We start from the raw sequence: 18,461 nt of genomic DNA on the forward strand, positions 1-18,461 counted from the left end.
ATGAAAACATAATAAAATGGACAACTGCTTTTTCCAGTGGTCCATGTGTTAGTATGGGGGGAAAGCACTCTTTCTCTCACTCTATCTCTCTCATGTTAAATAAGTTTCTGAATCTCTTTCATGACAAATTCCCTTCATGTCCTTACCTAGTTCAATATACAAGCATAAGATACTACATGTTCACATTCCTTCCTACTTGAGGTTAATGATATAATATGATCATTAGCAAAGAAACAAGCATTCAATCCGGCAAAATCATAAGTTTTGAAATATTCCTCCTCAATTTCTATGCTCATTATGTAGGATCTTCAAGAACTATCAGTTTGTTTTGGCTTTGGTTTTTGCTATTGAGGAAATCAACAAGAATCCTTATCTTTTATATAACTTGACCCTGGGAGTTGATATCTATGATGTTGAATTCAGAGCTTGGACAATTTTTAAGAATCCCTTCATTTGGCTCTTTGGGGAATACAAGATTCCAAACTACTCTTGTATGAGAGACAGGAGGTCTATAGCAGTACTTACAGGACCATCAGGAATAACATCTGACCAGATTGGGACATTGCTGGGACTCTACAGATTTCCACAGGTGAGGGTGGGAGGTGTGGAAGGATATAGAAAGTCTAATTTGGTGCCATTTCAGGTGTTAAAAGAGAATGAAAGAAAGAGACTTGATTTATAAAACTATCAAATTTTAGTTATTAAAGAGTAAGTACTCAAGTGAGATATATATATATACACATATATAATATGCATATATATGCATATGTATAGTCCAATGATTGAAAATGAAGATGGAAGAGTTTAAACAGATAAATGCTAATTTATTGTTTCAAGCTATATTATTAATTTTCTTTATTAAATTAGGAAATGGAAAATGACTTTGCAGTGTGCAGATATGTTGAACAGGGTATTGATGGCCCACACCTGTAATCCAGGCTACTGAGAATACTTATATCTCCAATTAACCAACAAAGAACACAAAGTAGATGTGTGACTCAAATGGTAGGGCAACAGTCTAGAGGGAAAAAAGCCAAGAAAGTTTAAGAGGCCATGAATTTGTATCCCTGTACTGGTATGCACATAAACAAACACACACACACACACAAACACACACACACACACACACACACGGGAATATATATGTTGAATGAAGAAAGTCAGCATCAGAACAAGAAAGGATAAATGTGTTCTCTCATATGTGAAAGTTAAATCTAAAATATGAACATGTAATGTGAAATAAATATTAAACATGCACATAGCCATTTACATACATACATGATCAATCTGACTAAAATATGGTGTATGTAGACATGGAGCACAATGGTTTAACTTTTCTGATCTACTAACCGTATAAATAAAGAAACCAGAGAACTGAATTACACTTGTCTGACTAGAATAGATGTTAAGGGAAAAAAGACAGATGAATAAAGAATGGATAGGTGAGATAAATAATTTAATATTCAATGTACATATGTGGAAATGGAATTACGAAAGTCAAGGAGTGGTTGAGGTTGGCATAGATGGAAAGTGTTGATAGATATATTGGAATAGATCAACAGACATATTATGAATAATTAAATGACTTTCAAAAAAACAAAAAAATCTATCTTCTACCTACTTCAACTGGTTCTTAACATACTTAAAGACTGAGATTGTGTTGCATGGCAATCTCCTCATTCAAGAAGAATCCAATTTTCTTTCCCTTTAGTTTACCTTTGGGCCTTTTGATCATGCCCTGAGTGACCATAACAAGTTTCCTGCTCTCTATCAGATGGCCCCACAGGACACATCAATAACCATGGCCATGGTCTCCTTACTGCTTCACTTCAGCTGGAACTGGGTGGGACTGTTGACTTCACAGGATGAAAATGGTTCATGGTTTCTGGCTGAATTGAAAGAAGAGATGGCCAAAAACAGACTTTGTTTAGCCTATGAGGTTGTGATCTCAAGCCAATCCATGTCACATATATTCAAAGTCATGGCAGTTTACAATGAGATAAATAAGGCTTCAGCAAGTGTCCTCATCATATATGGTGATAAAGATTCACTAATAGTTATAATAATGAGTCTTGAACGAATTTTAATACAAGGAAAAGTTTGTGTCATGAATTCAGAGTGGGATTTCACCATGAAAACGAGATATTTCATGCTAGGCTCATTGCATGTACCTCTTATTTTTATACACCATCATGAGGATGTTTCTGGATTCATAGATTTTGTCAAGGCAATTAATCCTTCCAAATACCCAGAAGACTTTTTTCTTGCTTGGTTGTGGTTTCTGACTTTTAATTGCTCACATGCTGAGTCTGACTGTGTAACATGGGACAACTGTGCTCAGGATGCCTCTTTGGATTGGTTGCCTGGGCACATTTTTGACATGACTATGTCTGGACACAGTTACAATATATACAATTCTGTGTATGCTGTGGCCCAGGCTCTCCATGAGATGCTTCTTCATCAAACAGAAATTCAAATGATGGGAAATAGCAAAGGAGCACTGCCTTCCCCTGCACAGGTAATTTCTCCTTTTTTGGAGGGCACACACCATGAACAAAGGTTCTTCCTAGAGGTGTTTCTTATTGCAAAAATTTCAAAATTTCTAAATCTATGCATGCATTTTTGTACATATATATGCAGACATTTATATAAGTGTTTTTATTCATAGGTCATTCATATCTTGGTTTCTGAAATTAATGAACACATATTTCAGGTTTTGAAGTAATTGTCTCAAAGGTGAAGGTTTTTCTTTGTATTAACAAAAACTATAGTAAGTACAAAATTGGATAAACATAGATTAATATTTAAAAACTAAATATTCTGTGTTCTTCAAAACCCTATGTAATACTTTATGTTTCAATGTCTGTGAGATACTCTAGATATGTGTGCCCATTCTCTAAAGAAAACAACGGGCCAGTAAGAAGTCTACAATATATTCCATGTTTCTATAATATTTTTGCCAGCCCAGTGCCTGGGCTATGACCCTGATTCCTTTGGGCTCAAGGCTTTTGCTCAACCTCTTGAGCACAGCACTACTGGCTTTTTCTGAATAGTTTATTGGAGAAAGGACTCTCAGGGATTTTTCTTCCCAGGCTGGCTTTTTTTTTTCATTTTTTTTTTTTTTTTTGTGAGCACACTGTACAGAGGGGTTACAATTACATTGGCAGGTTAATGCGTACATTTCTTTTTTTTTTAATTTTATTTTATTTTATTTGAGAACATACTGTACAGAGGGGTTACAATTACATGGGCAGGATAATGCATACATTTCTTACCAAGAATTGCAGCCTCCTCCTTTGTTTACCCTTCACCTCCCTTCCCCCCCCTCCCCCTTCCCCCCCACCCAATCATACCCCCTCCCCCCCCACCTCCGTCATTGTAAAGCTGGTTTTGACATGACATTTAGTACTTCTCATTGTTGCAACAGGTCCACCTGAATCCTTAATGCGTACATTTCTTATCAAGCATTGCAGCCTCCTCCTTTTTATCCTTCACATCCCTTCCCAGCCTCCCCCCCCAATCCTCCCCACCTTCCCCGCCCCCCTCCAGCACCAACATTGTAAAGCTCGTTTTCGACATGACAACTTGTACTTCTCATTGTTGCAACAGGTCCGCCTGTATCCTTAAACGACTTGTTTTTCCCCCTCTCCTCTACAAGTTATACTGACATCAAATATAGTGAAAGCAGGGATTATAATGTGGGGGAGAGACATATAAAGCTACAAAGAGATAATCTTACAAATGCATTAGAAACAAATTCATGAAAGGAAAAACACATTAAAATACATATCTAAGGGTTCATTTTCCTAACATCACATTATCTGATCTTTTCCGCTTGACTCAAATGTATACTAGATATTGCAAATAAGGGAAACCATGGGACCTATGTTTCTTTGGGCCTGGCTTACTTCACTTAATATAATTTTTTCCAAGTTTTTCCACTTCCTAACAAATGGGGCAATGTCATTCTTCCTGATGGAGGCATAGAATTCTGTTATGTATATATACCACATGTTCTTGATCCATTCATCTACTGAGGGGCATCTGGGCTGGTTCCATATCTTAGCTATGGTAAATAATGCTGCAATAAACATAGTTGTGCTGGTAACTTTAGTGTGATCTTGTTTGTAAACATTTGGGTAAATGCCCAAAAGTGGGATTGCTGGGTCATAGGGGAGCTCTATGTGAAGTCTTTTCAGGAACCTCCATACTGCTTTCCAAAGTGGTTGAACAAGTTTACACTCCCACCAACAATGAAGTAAGGTTCCTTTCTGTCCACATCCCCTCCAGCATCTGTTCTTGTTAGAGTTCTTGATTTTTGCCATTCTAACTTGAGTGAGGTGGTATCTCAATGTTGTTATGATTTGCATTTCTTTTATGGCTAGGGATGTTGAGCATTTCTTCATGTATCTATTGGCCATCCTTCTTTCTTCTTCAGAGAAGTTTCTCTTTAAGTCTTTAGCCCACTTATTTATTGGGCAGTTGTTTCTTTGAGGATTTGTTGTTGGGGGATTTAATTTTTTGAGTTCCAAGTATATTTTAGTTATGAGAACCTTTTCTGTTGTATGGCTAGTAAAGATCTTCTCCCAATCCGTGGGCTTTCTATTGATCTTGCTAGCTATGTCCTTTGCCATGCAGAAGCTCTGCAACTTCATGAAATCCCATTTGTCCAACCTTTCTTTGATTTGTTGTGTTTCCGAGTCTCTATTCAAAAAATTTCGGCCTGAGCCAAGGAGACCCAGGGTTTCTCCTATTCCATCCTGTAATGTTTTCAGAGTATCTGCTTTGACTTCGAGGTCTTTGATCCATTTGGAGTTGATTCTGGAGCAGGGTGATATATAAGGATCTAGCTTTAGTTTTCTACAAGTAGTTAACCAATTTTTCCAGCACCATTTACTGAAGAGGCTGTCTTTCTTCCATTCTATTGTTTTAGCTCCCTTATCGAAGATTAGATGGCTATAGGTCTGTAGGTTCATTTCTGGGTTTTCAATTCCATTCATTGGTCCTGAGGTCTGTTCTTATGCCAAAATTAAACTGTTTTGATTACTATGGCTTTATAGTAGAGTTTGAAATTTGGTATTGATATCCCTCCAGCAGTGTTCTTTCCATTGAGGAGCGTTTTGCTATTTGGGGTCTTTTATTGTTCCATATGAATTTTTGGATTGCCTCTTCTATTTCTTTGAAAGAATGAGGTTAGAATTTTGATAGGTTTTGCATTGAATTTGTAGATAGCCTGGGGAAGTATTGCCATTTTCATGATGTTAATCTTTCCAATCCAGGAGAATGGGAGGTTTTGCCATTTTCTAAGTTCTGTTTTAATTTCCTTTTTAAAGTTTTCATCATAGAGGTCCTTCACTTCTTTGGTTAAGTTAATTCTTAGGTATTTTATTTTTTCTGGGGCTATTACAAATGGAGTTGCTTTCCTAATTTCAGCCACACTTTTCTCATTGTTGACATACAGAAAAGCCATTGATTTTTGGGGGTTAATTTTATAACCTGCTACTTTGCCAAAGTTTTGAATCAGCTTGAGTAATTTGGGAGTGGAGTCTATGGGATTCTTTAAATACAAGATCATGTCATCTGCAAAGAGGGAGAGTTTTATTTCTTCTTTCCCTATTTGGATCCCCTTTATGTCTGCATCTTGTCTTATTGCTGTAGCTAGGCATTCTAATACTAGATTGAAGAGAAGTGGAGAGAGTGGTCATCCTTGTCTTGTTCCTGAGTTAAGAGGAAATGGCTTTATTTTTTGACCATTAAGTATAATGCTGGCTGTAGGTTTGTCATATACAGCCTTTATTGTATTGAGGAATGTTCCATGGATTCCTAATTTTTCCAAAACCTTCATCAGGAAGGGGTGTTGGATCTTGTCGAACGCTTTTTCTGCGTCTATTGAGATAACCATGTGGTTCTTATTCTTGCTCCTGTTGATGTGATGAATAATATTAATTGATTTGCGTATATTGAACCAGGTTTGCATCCCTGAAATGAATCCTGTTTGATCGTGGTGTATGATTTTTTGGATGAATTGTTGAAGGCGTTGGCCAAAATTTTGTTGAGAAGTTTCGCATCAATGTTCATCAAAGAAATGGGTCTATAGTTCTCTTTCTTTGATGAGTCCCTGCCTGGTTTTGGGATGAGGGTTATGATGGCTTCATAGAATGTGTTCGGTAGTGAGCTTTCTCTTTCAATTTCATTGAAGAGTTGGAGGAGAATTGGTGTGAGCTCTGCTTTGAAGGCCTTGTAAAATTCCGCTGTAAAACCATCTGGTCCTGGACTTTTCTTAGCTGGGAGGTCTCTTATTGCTGTTTCTATTTCAATGCTTGATATGGGCCTGTTAAGATAGTTTAACTCATCTTGGTTTAGTTTTGGCATGTCAATATTTGCTAGGAAGAGGTCCATTTCTGTCAAGTTCTCAAACTTATTAGCATAAAGTTTTGAGAAGTATTCCCTTATAATGTTCTGAATCTTGGTTGTTTCTGTGGTGATGTTTCCATTCTCATCTCTGAGTTTATTAATTTGGGTGTGTTCTCTTCTTTTTCTGAAAGGATTTGCTAAGGGTCTGTCTCCATTTTTGGTTTTCTAGTGGTTTATTGGAGATAAGAGTCTCATGGACTCTCCTGCCCAGGTTGGCTTTGAACCGTGATCTTCAGACCTCAGCCTCTTGAGTAGCTAGGATTACAGGTGAGAGTCATCGGTGCCCGGTTTTACCTGTTTCTGTTTTATTGTTTATTTTCTGTTTATTTTGTTTTATTCTGTCTACTTTGTTGTCTGTTTCTGACAAGCTGGGGTTTGGAGTTTTCTCTGGAACAAAAGAAAGATAGTAGTCAGAGGAAAATTATAGCTCTGAATACCTAGATCAAGAAGTTGGAGAAAACGGCAGTTTTCTTAACTCTTTGAAGACCTACTGCTTACTCAGTAATGAATTGTTCACTTTCCATGTTTAAGTATTGTCTGTGATGGGTTTTCCTGTTGAATTCTACTTTTATTGTATTGACAGGATACATGCTATATATCCTTAGATCTTTTCCTTGCTCATTAATGGTTCTGTCTTTTTTATTGAAATTTTGACTTTTATGGTTTTTGTAGGAAATGTTTGCTAGAGTTACATTCTTTAACTGTGCTTTTCTGGGAACATCTTTATCCTTCCTTCAGTACTAAAAGGGATATATTCTTCATAAACTATTCCTGATGGATGAATTCAGTATTTTTTATCACCAATACTGAGAATTCTGTCAATACTGTAAAACACGTAATACTAAAGTGTTCTCCTGGCTCTTATACATTGTACTGAGGAGTCAGCAGTTTGAGAAGCAGGGACAGAGCTATGTGATATGGCTCCAAATTCTGTTCTAGTCTTAAGAACCTACCCTGATTAATATTTCACTTGTGACAGCTTGATCATAAGATGGCTTGGTGTAGATTTTAGATCAGATCAGAAATTTGATTATCCTTTCATGTTTAGGTAACTTACTGCCTATATTCTGTTTAGAAGATCTTACTCACATGATAGGCTTCCATTATGATTGTTTCACATATACTTACAGTATGTGTTGAACAAGTTAATCCGTTCATTTGTGTTTCCATCATACCTCCATTGTTTCCTTTTAAAACAATACCAGTTGATTTCATTATATCAATTTCTTTAGAATATGCACACACGCAACAGGACAATGAGAAAGATTCCTTTGATGCTCTTTCTTTCATTGTAGTTTCTTTTCAGTATCTCAATCTAAATATATTGGCAAGAGAGTAGTCATCACTGCATTTTTCCAAGGTGGTCTTGGAACTGAGATTTCAATGTAAACCTTCCTTGCAATTCTCTCCTCATCCACTGTAGCTGAGGTTCCCCTCACCATAATGATTTTATTGGAGTTGGATGCATCCCTTTTGTTTTGGTACATAAATAAAAATAAACTCCCCTCACTTCATATTTGAGCTTTTGCTCTGGTTGATATTGCAGGAAGAGCTGTTCAATATGTTGGGTCTGTGAGCAGAGATTGCTATAGAATCTTTCATATGTAACACTTTGTTTCTGAAAGTTGCTCTTAAATTGAACATTTCTTAATTAGACTGGCCTGCTACATAAACACATAACATAAACTAGACAACTTAACTAAACTTATTTTTCACACAGATGGACCTAGTTGCTCTAAGATAAAGGCAAAAGAATATTTGCTGTCTCATGAAAACATAATAAAATGGACAACTGCTTTTTCCAGTGGTCCATGTGTTAGTAAGGAGGGGAAAGTGCTCTTTCTCTCACTCTATCTCTCTCATGTTAAATAAGTTTCTGAATCTCTTTCATGACAAATTCCCTTCATGTCCTTACCTAGTTCAATATACAAGCATAAGACACTACATGTTCACATTCCTTCCTACTTGAGGTTCATTAGCAAAGAAACAAGCATTCAATCCAGCAAAATCATAAGTTTTGAAATACTCCTCCTCAATTTCTATGCTCATTATGTAGGATCTTCAAGAACTATCAGTTTGTTTTGGCTTTGGTTTTTGCTATTGAGGAAATCAACAAGAATCCTTATCTTTTATATAACTTGACCCTGGGAGTTGATATCTATGATGTTGAATTCAGAGCTTGGACAATTTTTAAGAATCCCTTCATTTGGCTCTTTGGGGAATACAAGATTCCAAACTACTCTTGTATGAGAGACAGGAGGTCTATAGCAGTACTTACAGGACCATCAGGAATAACATCTGACCAGATTGGGACATTGCTGGGACTCTACAGATTTCCACAGGTGAGGGTGGGAGGTGTGGAAGGATATAAAATGTATAATTTGGTGCCATTTCAGGTGTTAAAAGAGAATGAAAGAGACTTGATTTATAAAACTATCAAATTTTTGATATTAAAGAGTAAGTGCTCAAGTGAGTTATATATATATACACACATATATATGCATATATATAGTCCAATGATTGAAAAAGTAGATGGAAGAGTTTAAACAGATAAATGCTAATTTATCATTCCAAGCTATATTAATAATTTTCTTTTTTAAATTAAGAAATGGAAAATGACTTTGCAGTGTGCAGATATGTTGAGCAGGGTATTGATGGCTCACACCTGTAATCCAGGCTACTCAGAATACTTATATCTCCAATTACCCAACAAAGAACACAAAGTTGATGTGTGACTCAAATGGTAGGGCACCAGTCTAGAGGGAAAAAAGCCAAGGAAGTTTAAGAGGCCATGAATTTGTATCCCTGTACTGGCATGCACATAAATACACACACACACACACACACACACACACACACACACACACACACACACACACACAGGGGAATATATATGTTGAATGAAGAAAGCATCAGAAAAAGAAAGGATAAATGTGTTCTCTCATATGTGAAAGTTAAATCTAAAATATGAACATGTAATGTGAAATAAATATGAAACATGCACATAGCCATTTACATACACACATGACCAATCTGACTAAAATATGGTGCATGTAGGAATGGAACACAATGATTTAACTTTTCTGATCTACTAACCGTATAAATAAAGAACACCAGAGAACTGAATTACACTTGTCTGACTAGAATAGATGTTAAGGGAAAAAAGGCAGATGAATAAAGAATGGATAGGTGGGATAAATAACTTAATATTCAATGTACACATGTGGAAATGGAATTACGAAAGTCAAGGAGTGGTTGGGGTTGGTCTAGATGGAAAATGTTGATAGAGATATTGGACAAGATCAACAGATATATAAAGAATAATTAAATGATACTTTCAAAAAAACTACAAAAAATGTATCTTCTACCTACTTCAACTGGTTCTTAACATACTTAAAGACTGAGATTGTGTTGCATGGCAACCTCCTCATTCAAGAAGAATCCAATTTTCTTTCCCTTTAGTTTACCTTTGGGCCTTTTGATCATGCCCTGAGTGACCATAACAAGTTTCCTGCTCTCTATCAGATGGTCCCACAGGACACATCAATAACCACGGCCATGGTCTCCTTACTGCTTCACTTCAGCTGGAGCTGGGTGGGACTGTTGACCTCACAGGATGAGAATGGTTCATGGTTTCTGGCTGAATTGAAAGAAGAGATGGCCAAAAACAGACTTTGTTTAGCCTATGAGGTTGTGATCTCAAGCCAATCCATGTCACATATATTCAAAGTCATGGCAGTTTACAATGAGATAAATAAGGCTTCAGCAAGTGTCCTCATCATATATGGTGATAAAGATTCACTAATATTTATAATAATGAGTCTTGAACGAATTTTAATACAAGGAAAAGTTTGTGTCATGAATTCAGAGTGGGATTTCACCATGAAAACGAGATATTTCATGCTAGGCTCATTGCATGTGCCTCTTATTTTTATACACCATCATGAGGATGTTTCTGGTTTCATAGATTTTGTCAAGGCAGTTAATCCTTCCAAATACCCAGAAGACTTTTTTCTTGCTTGGTTGTGGTTTCTGACTTTTAATTGCTCACATGCTGAGTCTGACTGTGTAACATGGGACAACTGTGCTCATGAAGCCTCTTTGAAATGGTTGCCTGGGCATATTTTTGACATGACTATGTCTGGACACAGTTACAATATATACAATGCTGTGTATGCTGTGGCCCAGGCTCTCCATGAGATGCTTCTTCATCAAACAGAAGTTCATATGATGGGAAATAGCAAAGGAGCACTGCCTTCCCCTGCACAGGTAATTTCTCCTTTTTTGGAGGGCACACACCATGAACAAAGGTTCTTCCTAGAGGTGTTTCTTATTGCAAAAATTTCAAAATTTCCAAATCTATGCATGCATTTTTGTACATATATATACAGACATTTATATAAGTGTTTTTATTCATAGGTCATTCATATCTTGGTTTCTGAAATTAATGAACACATATTTCAGGTTTTGAAGTAATTGTCTCAAAGGTGAAGGTTTTTCTTTGTATTAACAAAAACTATAGTAAGTACAAAATTGGATAAACATAGATTAATATTTAAAAACTAAATATTCTGTGTTCTTCAAAACCCTATGTAATACTTTATGTTTCAATGTCTGTGAGATACTCTAGATATGTGTGCCCATTCTCTAAAGAAAACAATGGGCCAGTAAGAAGTCTACAATATATTCCATGTTTCTATAATATTTTTGCCAGCCCAGTGCCTGGGCTATGACCCTGAGTCCTTTGGGCTCAAGGCTTTTGCTCAACCTCTTGAGCACAGCACTACTGACTTTTTCTGAATAGTTTATTGGAGAAAGGGCTCTCAGGGATTTTTCTTCCCAGGCTGGCTTTGAAGCATGATCCTCTAATCTGGGTCTCCTGAGTAGATAGTGATACATTCATGAGTCACCATCACTTTGCTTATGAAGTCATTTAATTACCAATAATTTCAATAGGTTCCTAGCTAGTATGTTAAAATTTGTAAATTCATTTTTTCTGTACAAGTTTCTTCAGTCATTGCAAGGATGATCTGCTGAACAGAATTGTCCATATTTTTCATAAGTGACTTAGTTTCATTGAACTTTTGGTTTTAAAATTTGGTAAGTCAAAATATAGACATTCATAAAAATAATGGTTGTGACAAACTGTCGCAAAATGTTTTTTTCTTGGAAAAAAATGCTCTTCTGTGAGAAGAATTCCAGAAAGATTATTTTTATTTCTTCATAGATTTTAAAATGTGGATGCTAAAGCCAAAATGCAAGGAGATATGACAAAGTAAATAGGACTCAAGAAACAAAAGACAACGATCCATTTTGTCTATCATTGCTAAATGACTCCATGTTCTTGAGCATATATATATATATATATATATATATATATATATGTATATATATATATATATATATATGCACACAATGGAGGGAATCTAGGAAGAGGATGCAGAATAAGTGGGAAACAGAAGAACATTCAACAAAGGGGCCCATCAGCTGCACTGAACATAGAAGAAAAAGAAATAAGCAACCCAAAGACAGAGATGGGAAGGGAGGAATGTGAGGGAAAGAGGGAACAGCTTACATTAAGCAAAAGGAAATAAATGTAAACATCATCTGATATGGAAAAAGTAATTGTATTTTCAAAGCTCATAGAATTCACAAACTTTATAGACAAAGATAATGACAATTTGCCTTGTGAAGGTTCAAATGTGTTTGTGATTTTAACCAAGTATCACTATTCCACAATACTGTGAAATATGTGAAATTTATGTAATCACCTAATCTCAATTTAAAAAAAAGAAAAGAAAAAAAAGTGAGAGAAGGCTTGGGTTAGGAGCGATGGGTGACAATGTTGTCAGGCACTTTGCGTTCAGATACAGTTTTGTAGAATCAGAAATTCTTTGTACAACTACTTAAAGATAATAATGAAAATGTTGAAAAAGGACATCAAGAGAAGTTTTTAGTTTTATGGTCTAGTTTGTGGGGATTATGCAAGATACAATGTACAAATCTGGAAATCAACAGCATTTAAACAAAAACTATTGTATTTATAGAATTGATGCAAGATTTCAAGTCAGCCCCAATTTCAGAATGTAAAACAGTGCAGTTATATTTTTGCTATAATAATGCAAGTTGTAAATAAGAAAATCATTGAATTCACAGAAAACAAAAACAACCTACCACCAAGTGGGATAAAGACTTAAACAGAGACTCCTCTGGAGAAGAAATTAAAATAGCCAATGGACACATGAAGAAGTGATGAACATCTCTGGACACAAAAGAAATGCAAATGAAAACAAAACTGAGATTCCACCTCACTCCAGAAAAACACAAAAAAATTACAAAGTCAAAATGTAGACATTCATAAAAATAGTGGTTGTGGAAAGCTGTAGAAAAATGGTTTCTCTTGAAAAAACTTCCATCTACTCCTATTTTGAGTGAAAAGAATACTTTATTTCTCTGCAGAGAAGTTTCTCTTTAAGTCTTTAGCCCACTTATTTATTGTGCAGTTGTTTCTTTGAGAATTTCTTATTGAGGATTTAATTTTTTTGAGTTCCAGGTATATTTTAGATTAAGACCCTTGTCTGTTGTAGCTATGTCCTTTGCCATGCAGAACCTCTGCAATTTCATTCAATCCCATTTGTCCAACCTTTCTTTGATTTGTTGTGTTTCTGGGTCTCTTTTAAGAAAATTTTGGCCTTTGCCAAGGAGACCTAGGGCTTCTCCTTTTGCATCCTGTAGTGTTTTCAGAGTGTCTGCTTTGATGCCCAGGTCTTTAATCCATTTGTAGTTGATTCTGGTGCAGGGTGATATATAAGGATCTAGCTTTAGTTTTCTACAAGTAGTTAACCAATTCTACCAGCACCATTTACTGAAGAGGCTGTCTTTCTTCCATTCTATTTTTTTTTTAGCTCCTTTATCAAAGATTAGATGGCTATAGGTCTGTAGGTTCATTTCTGGAATTTCAATTCAATTCCATTGGTCCTGAGGTCTGTTCATGTGCCAGAACCAAGCTGTTTTGATTACTATGGCTTTGTAGTAGATTTTGAAATTTGGTATTGATATTCCTCCAGCACTGTTCTTTCTGTTGAGGATCGTTTTTGCTATTTGGGGTCTTTTATTGTTCCATATATATTTTTGGATTGGCTCTTCTATTTTCTTGAAGAATGAGGTTGGAATATTGATAGGTATCACAATGAATTTGTAGATAGCCTTGAGAAGTATTGCCATTTTCACGATATTGATCCTACCAATCCAGGAGCATGGGAGGGTTTTCCAGTTTCTAAGTTCTGTTTTGATTTCCATTTTCAGGATTTTAAAGTTTTCATCATAGAGGTCATTCACTTTTTGGTTAAATCCTAAGTATTTTATTTTTTGTGGGACTATTACGAATGAAGTTGCTTTCCTGATAGACATAGCATTTCCTGAAGAAATACTCAACATCCTTAGCTATAAAAGAAAAGCAAATCAAAACAACATTGAGATACCACTTCACTTCAGTTAGAATGGCTATAATCTAGAACTCAAATAAAAACAGGTTCTGGAGGAGATGTGGACAGAAAGGAACTCTATTGCATTGTTGATGGGAGTGTAATCTTGTTCAACCACGTTGGAAAATAGTATTCAGGTTTCTCAAAAGACTCCACATAGTGCTCTCCTATGACTCAGCAATCCCACTTTTGGGTATTTACCCATATGACCACAAACAAGACCATACTAAAGCTACCAGCACAATTATGTTTATCGCAGCATTATTTACCATAGCTAAGATATGGAACCAACCCAGATGCCCCTCAGTAGGTGAATGGATCCAGAAAATGTGGTATATATACACAATGGAATTCTATGCCTCCCTCAGAAAGAATGACATTGCCCCATTTGTTAGGAAATGGAAAGACTTGTAAAAAATTATATTAAGTGAAGTAAGCCAGGTGCAAGGAAACATAGGTCCCATGGTTTCTCTTATTTGCAATAACTAATATGTCTGAGTCAAGCAGAAAAGGTCAGATAAGTTGATGTTAGGTGAAATGAACCCCAAGAGAGCATTCAAATGTTTTTTTTATTTCTTATAATTGTTTCTAACATTTATAAGTTGATTTCTTTGTTGCTTCATATGTCCCTTCCCCACGGTAAAACCCCTGTTTTCACTGTATTAATGTTGGTATATTTTGTGGAGGGGAAGGAAAAAAAAGTTGTATAAATAGGGATACATGTGGACCCACTGTAACAATGAGATGTGAAAGATGTTATGTGAAGGACGAACTTTACAACTTTGGCAAGGAGGAGGGGGATGAGTGGGTGGGGCCAGGGGCAGGGGAGATGGGAAGGGGAAACAATGGAGGAGGCAACAATGCTTGATAACAAATGTACTCATTACTTTGCCCATGTAATTGTAACCCCTCTGTACAGTATTTTCACAATAAAAAAAGAATACATTATTTTCCAGAAAGGTTATTTCTAATCTTCCAAAGATTTTCTTCTGGGATGCTTCAGTAGTGTCTCTTCTATTGTTGTTTTCAAAACCTGAGAACAAAAACAATCAAGATCTTTCTTACTTCATGGTTTCTCTCTTAACTCTGGGATATACTTCACCATAAGATGTCTCTCTTTTAGCTGCACCTTTTCCTGAACAACAACCAGTTTTACAATCCTGCTGAAAATCACATTATTTGGGATGAGAAAAGGAAATTGGAGCCAGAGTATGACATTCTGAATATTTGGAACTTTCCAGAAGGTCTTGAACTTGCAGTGAAAATAGGAAAGTTTTCTCCATATGCTCTACATGGCAATCAACTGTCTTTATCTGAAGATATGGTAGAGTGGGCCATAGGAACTACAGAGGTAGGTTGGATCTATCCCTAATAATTTTTAAGGACACACCAATCAGCAAAAGTCTCTCTTTAAATGTATACATGACTGAGGATCACCAACTTTCTCCCATAATCGTAGCTACTCAGATAGTGGAGATCTGAATACCATGGTTTAAAGTCAGCCCAAACAGGAAAATCAGTGAGACTGTTAACTCATTTAACCATTAACAGTCTGAAAGTTAGCTATGTTTCCAGTACTAGAGTGCTAAACTTGAGCAAAGAAGCTCAAATCTGGTTCCCAGATCTTGAGTTATAACCCAAAGATCAACACTAAAACAATTAAATATGTTTATAAATGTTGAATTAGAATATTGTCATAAGATATAAATTATATTTTTCTCAGTGGGTTTCTAACACTGTGATAAAGTACCTGCTGAGTTGCTTTACAGGATTGAAAGGTTTCTTTTGCTCCCTTCTATGGAGATTGATTCAATGGTTAATTGGCATGCTACTTAACCATCTTTGGAGAAAGGAGTCCTTGAAGACACCTGTGAGAATATTACCACCTCATGACCACTGGAAAATGAAGATGAAGATACCATAGGCCTGAGGTTCACACAACACTATATAAAGGCTGTCTTCCTTTTTTTCTTCTCCATATCTCAGATGAATACGAGGCAAGATATGACATGATCTCAAGGGAATTCCATAGGGCTGTACACTAGCAATTACTTTTTATTTTTTACTACTGCTTCCACCTTTTAAAGATTCCATAATTTGCAATAATTCAACAGACTAGAAGTCAAGGTTGTAACACATAAGCCTTTATGAATATGGAATATGAACTCTACAACAGAATTCAATTAGTTGATTGCCCATACCTGCATAGAAACCTTTTCTTTAGTAATCCATTTATTAAAACAATGGGTTTTGTGAAGGGTTAGGTAGACATCTGAACAGTTACTGACACATCCATGATTTTCCTCAGACTCCTTACTCTATCTGCAGTGAGAGTTGTGGTCCTGGATTCAGGAAATCTCCTCAGGAGGAAAAGGCTACCTGTTGCTTTGATTGTACCCCTTGCCCAGAGAATGAGATTGCTAATGGCACAGGTAATTCTTTGACTTGTTAAGAAATTCTTCTTCCTACCCTAGTTGTCCTCAACCCAAACAAATCCATGCAAAAGTTGAATGTTTGGATTACAGAGCCCCTCTTCCTTTTCTCTATTAATAAATTAATTTTGACAAATGTTTGCATTGTTAATTGTAATATAGTAGATCATGGCTTTGAATTCAACATGTGGTAATATTTTCTTATCTATTGCAATAAAATTACCTCCAAGAATCCTTCTTATCACTAATCATTAGGACAAGTATACATTCTAACATGAAATTAAACATAAGAGTTATTAATGATGGTGTTCATCTTAACCCACACAAAAAGATGTATCTTGCATATCATTTCTCAGTGCCCAGAACTCTTCTTAGCACAGGACAAGGGCTCAGAAAGCTGGCTTCACTTTAGGAAGTGAGCATGACCATCGAGTGTCCAAGAGTGGACACTGTGCAGTTTCACAGGTGAGTAAGCGAGACAAACATAATGAAATAAATTCAAGGATAAGATGCCATAGGGTAAAATTAATGTTTTATAGAAACATGTAGTAAATCCTAATCTGTATACTACAATTTTAATACGATTGCACAATTTAATGAGAGGGAGAAAAATGTTGAAAATTTTACTTCAAATATTACAATAATCCAACTCTTACATTACCAATACCTGTAAAAATCAATGAAGAAAAAAGTTGAATAAAATGCTTGCATAAAGAAAAAGATGGAAATAGGAAGTGGTTATGGTTGAAAAAATAATAATTTTTTATAATAGTAAATGCTGACATCTTAGGAATACCACCCAAGTGAACAATTTCCTAAATTCTTTGAAGAAAAAGAAGTTCACAACAAGAACTAATGGTAGTTTACACTTCTCACCAGATATGGAGCATTGTGTGAAGTGTCCAGATCATCAGTATGCCAACACACAGAGAAACCAGTGCCTCCTGAAAACTGCAAGTTTCCTGGCTTTTGAAGATCCCTTGGGCATAGCTCTGGCATGCATGGCTCTTTGCTTCTCTATACTAACTGTTGTTGTTCTTGGAGTGTTTGTGAAACACAAAGACAGTGCCATTGTCAAGGCCAATAACCGGACTCTCAGCTACATCTTGCTCATCTCCCTCATTTTCTGTTTCCTCTGTTCCTTGCTCTTTCTTGGCCATCCCAACCCAGTCACCTGTATCCTACAGCAGATGACATTTGGAATTTTGTTTACTGTGGCTGTTTCCACAGTGTTGGCCAAAACTGTGACTGTGGTTTTGGCCTTTAAAGCCACTTCCCCAGGGAGAATGATGAGGTGGCTGCTGGTATCTGGGGCTCCTAACTTCATCATTCCCATCTGCACCCTCATCCAGGTGATGCTTTGTGCACTCTGGATGGGAACCTCTCCTCCCTTTATTGACACAGATGCACACACTGAACATGGTCACATCATCATTCTGTGCAACAAGGGCTCCCTCACTGCCTTTTACTGTGTCCTGGGATACCTGAGCTCCCTGGCCCTGGCCAGTTTCACTGTAGCTTTTCTGGCCAGAAACCTGCCTGACACCTTCAATGAAGCCAAGTTCCTCACCTTCAGCATGCTGGTGTTCTGCAGTGTGTGGCTCACCTTCCTGCCTGTCTACCACAGTGCCAAGGGGAAGGTCATGGTGGCTGTGGAGGTCTTCTCCATCTTGGCGTCTGGGGCAGGGCTCCTTGGCTGCATTTTTGCCCCAAAGTGCTACATCATCTTCTTAATGCCAAATAAAAATTCTCTACATGGTTTCAGAGATAAAAGGCATTGTAGGAGAAATATGCATGCTTATGATTAAACTCAGAGGTTTGATTAGTATATAGAAGGTCTGCTCTAAATCTACAGCAATTATCTCTTCTTATAGTAGTTTATATTATGGAAAATTTATTGTGCATTTTCCTTGTAGTGGTTGTCACAAGTGATGATGATCACCATTTAAACTCTAATTAAGTTTCTATATTTTTAGTTCCTCTGATTTAATCTGTGCTTAATCCTATCATCCCCTCTTCTTAATGTCTTTTCACTATTGTCTTTTTCAATAACTTTTCTCATTTTTATGCATATTAACTTCAGTCTGCACAACACCATGTTGCAGAGTCCTCAAATCCATTTCATTAATAC

At 36.4% G+C, this 18,461-nt stretch overlaps 1 protein-coding gene across 1 annotated transcript; it reads left to right on the forward strand.

Moving 5' to 3' along the window:
- Positions 1–478: 478 nt before the first annotated feature.
- LOC122119873 (vomeronasal type-2 receptor 116-like) lies at positions 479–18,138 on the forward strand. Its single transcript, XM_042693939.1, has 7 exons — positions 479–589; positions 1,712–2,518; positions 8,457–8,756; positions 9,877–10,683; positions 15,022–15,249; positions 16,207–16,330; positions 17,210–18,138. The coding sequence occupies exons 1-7, from the start codon at positions 494–496 to the stop codon at positions 18,136–18,138; spliced, it is 3,291 nt and encodes a 1,096-aa protein (XP_042549873.1). The 5' UTR covers positions 479–493.
- Positions 18,139–18,461: the final 323 nt, after the last annotated feature.

Source organism: Dipodomys spectabilis, unplaced genomic scaffold, assembly GCF_019054845.1.
Source record: "Dipodomys spectabilis isolate Male_0828 unplaced genomic scaffold, ASM1905484v1 ptg000173l, whole genome shotgun sequence".
NCBI lineage: Eukaryota > Metazoa > Chordata > Mammalia > Rodentia > Heteromyidae > Dipodomys > Dipodomys spectabilis.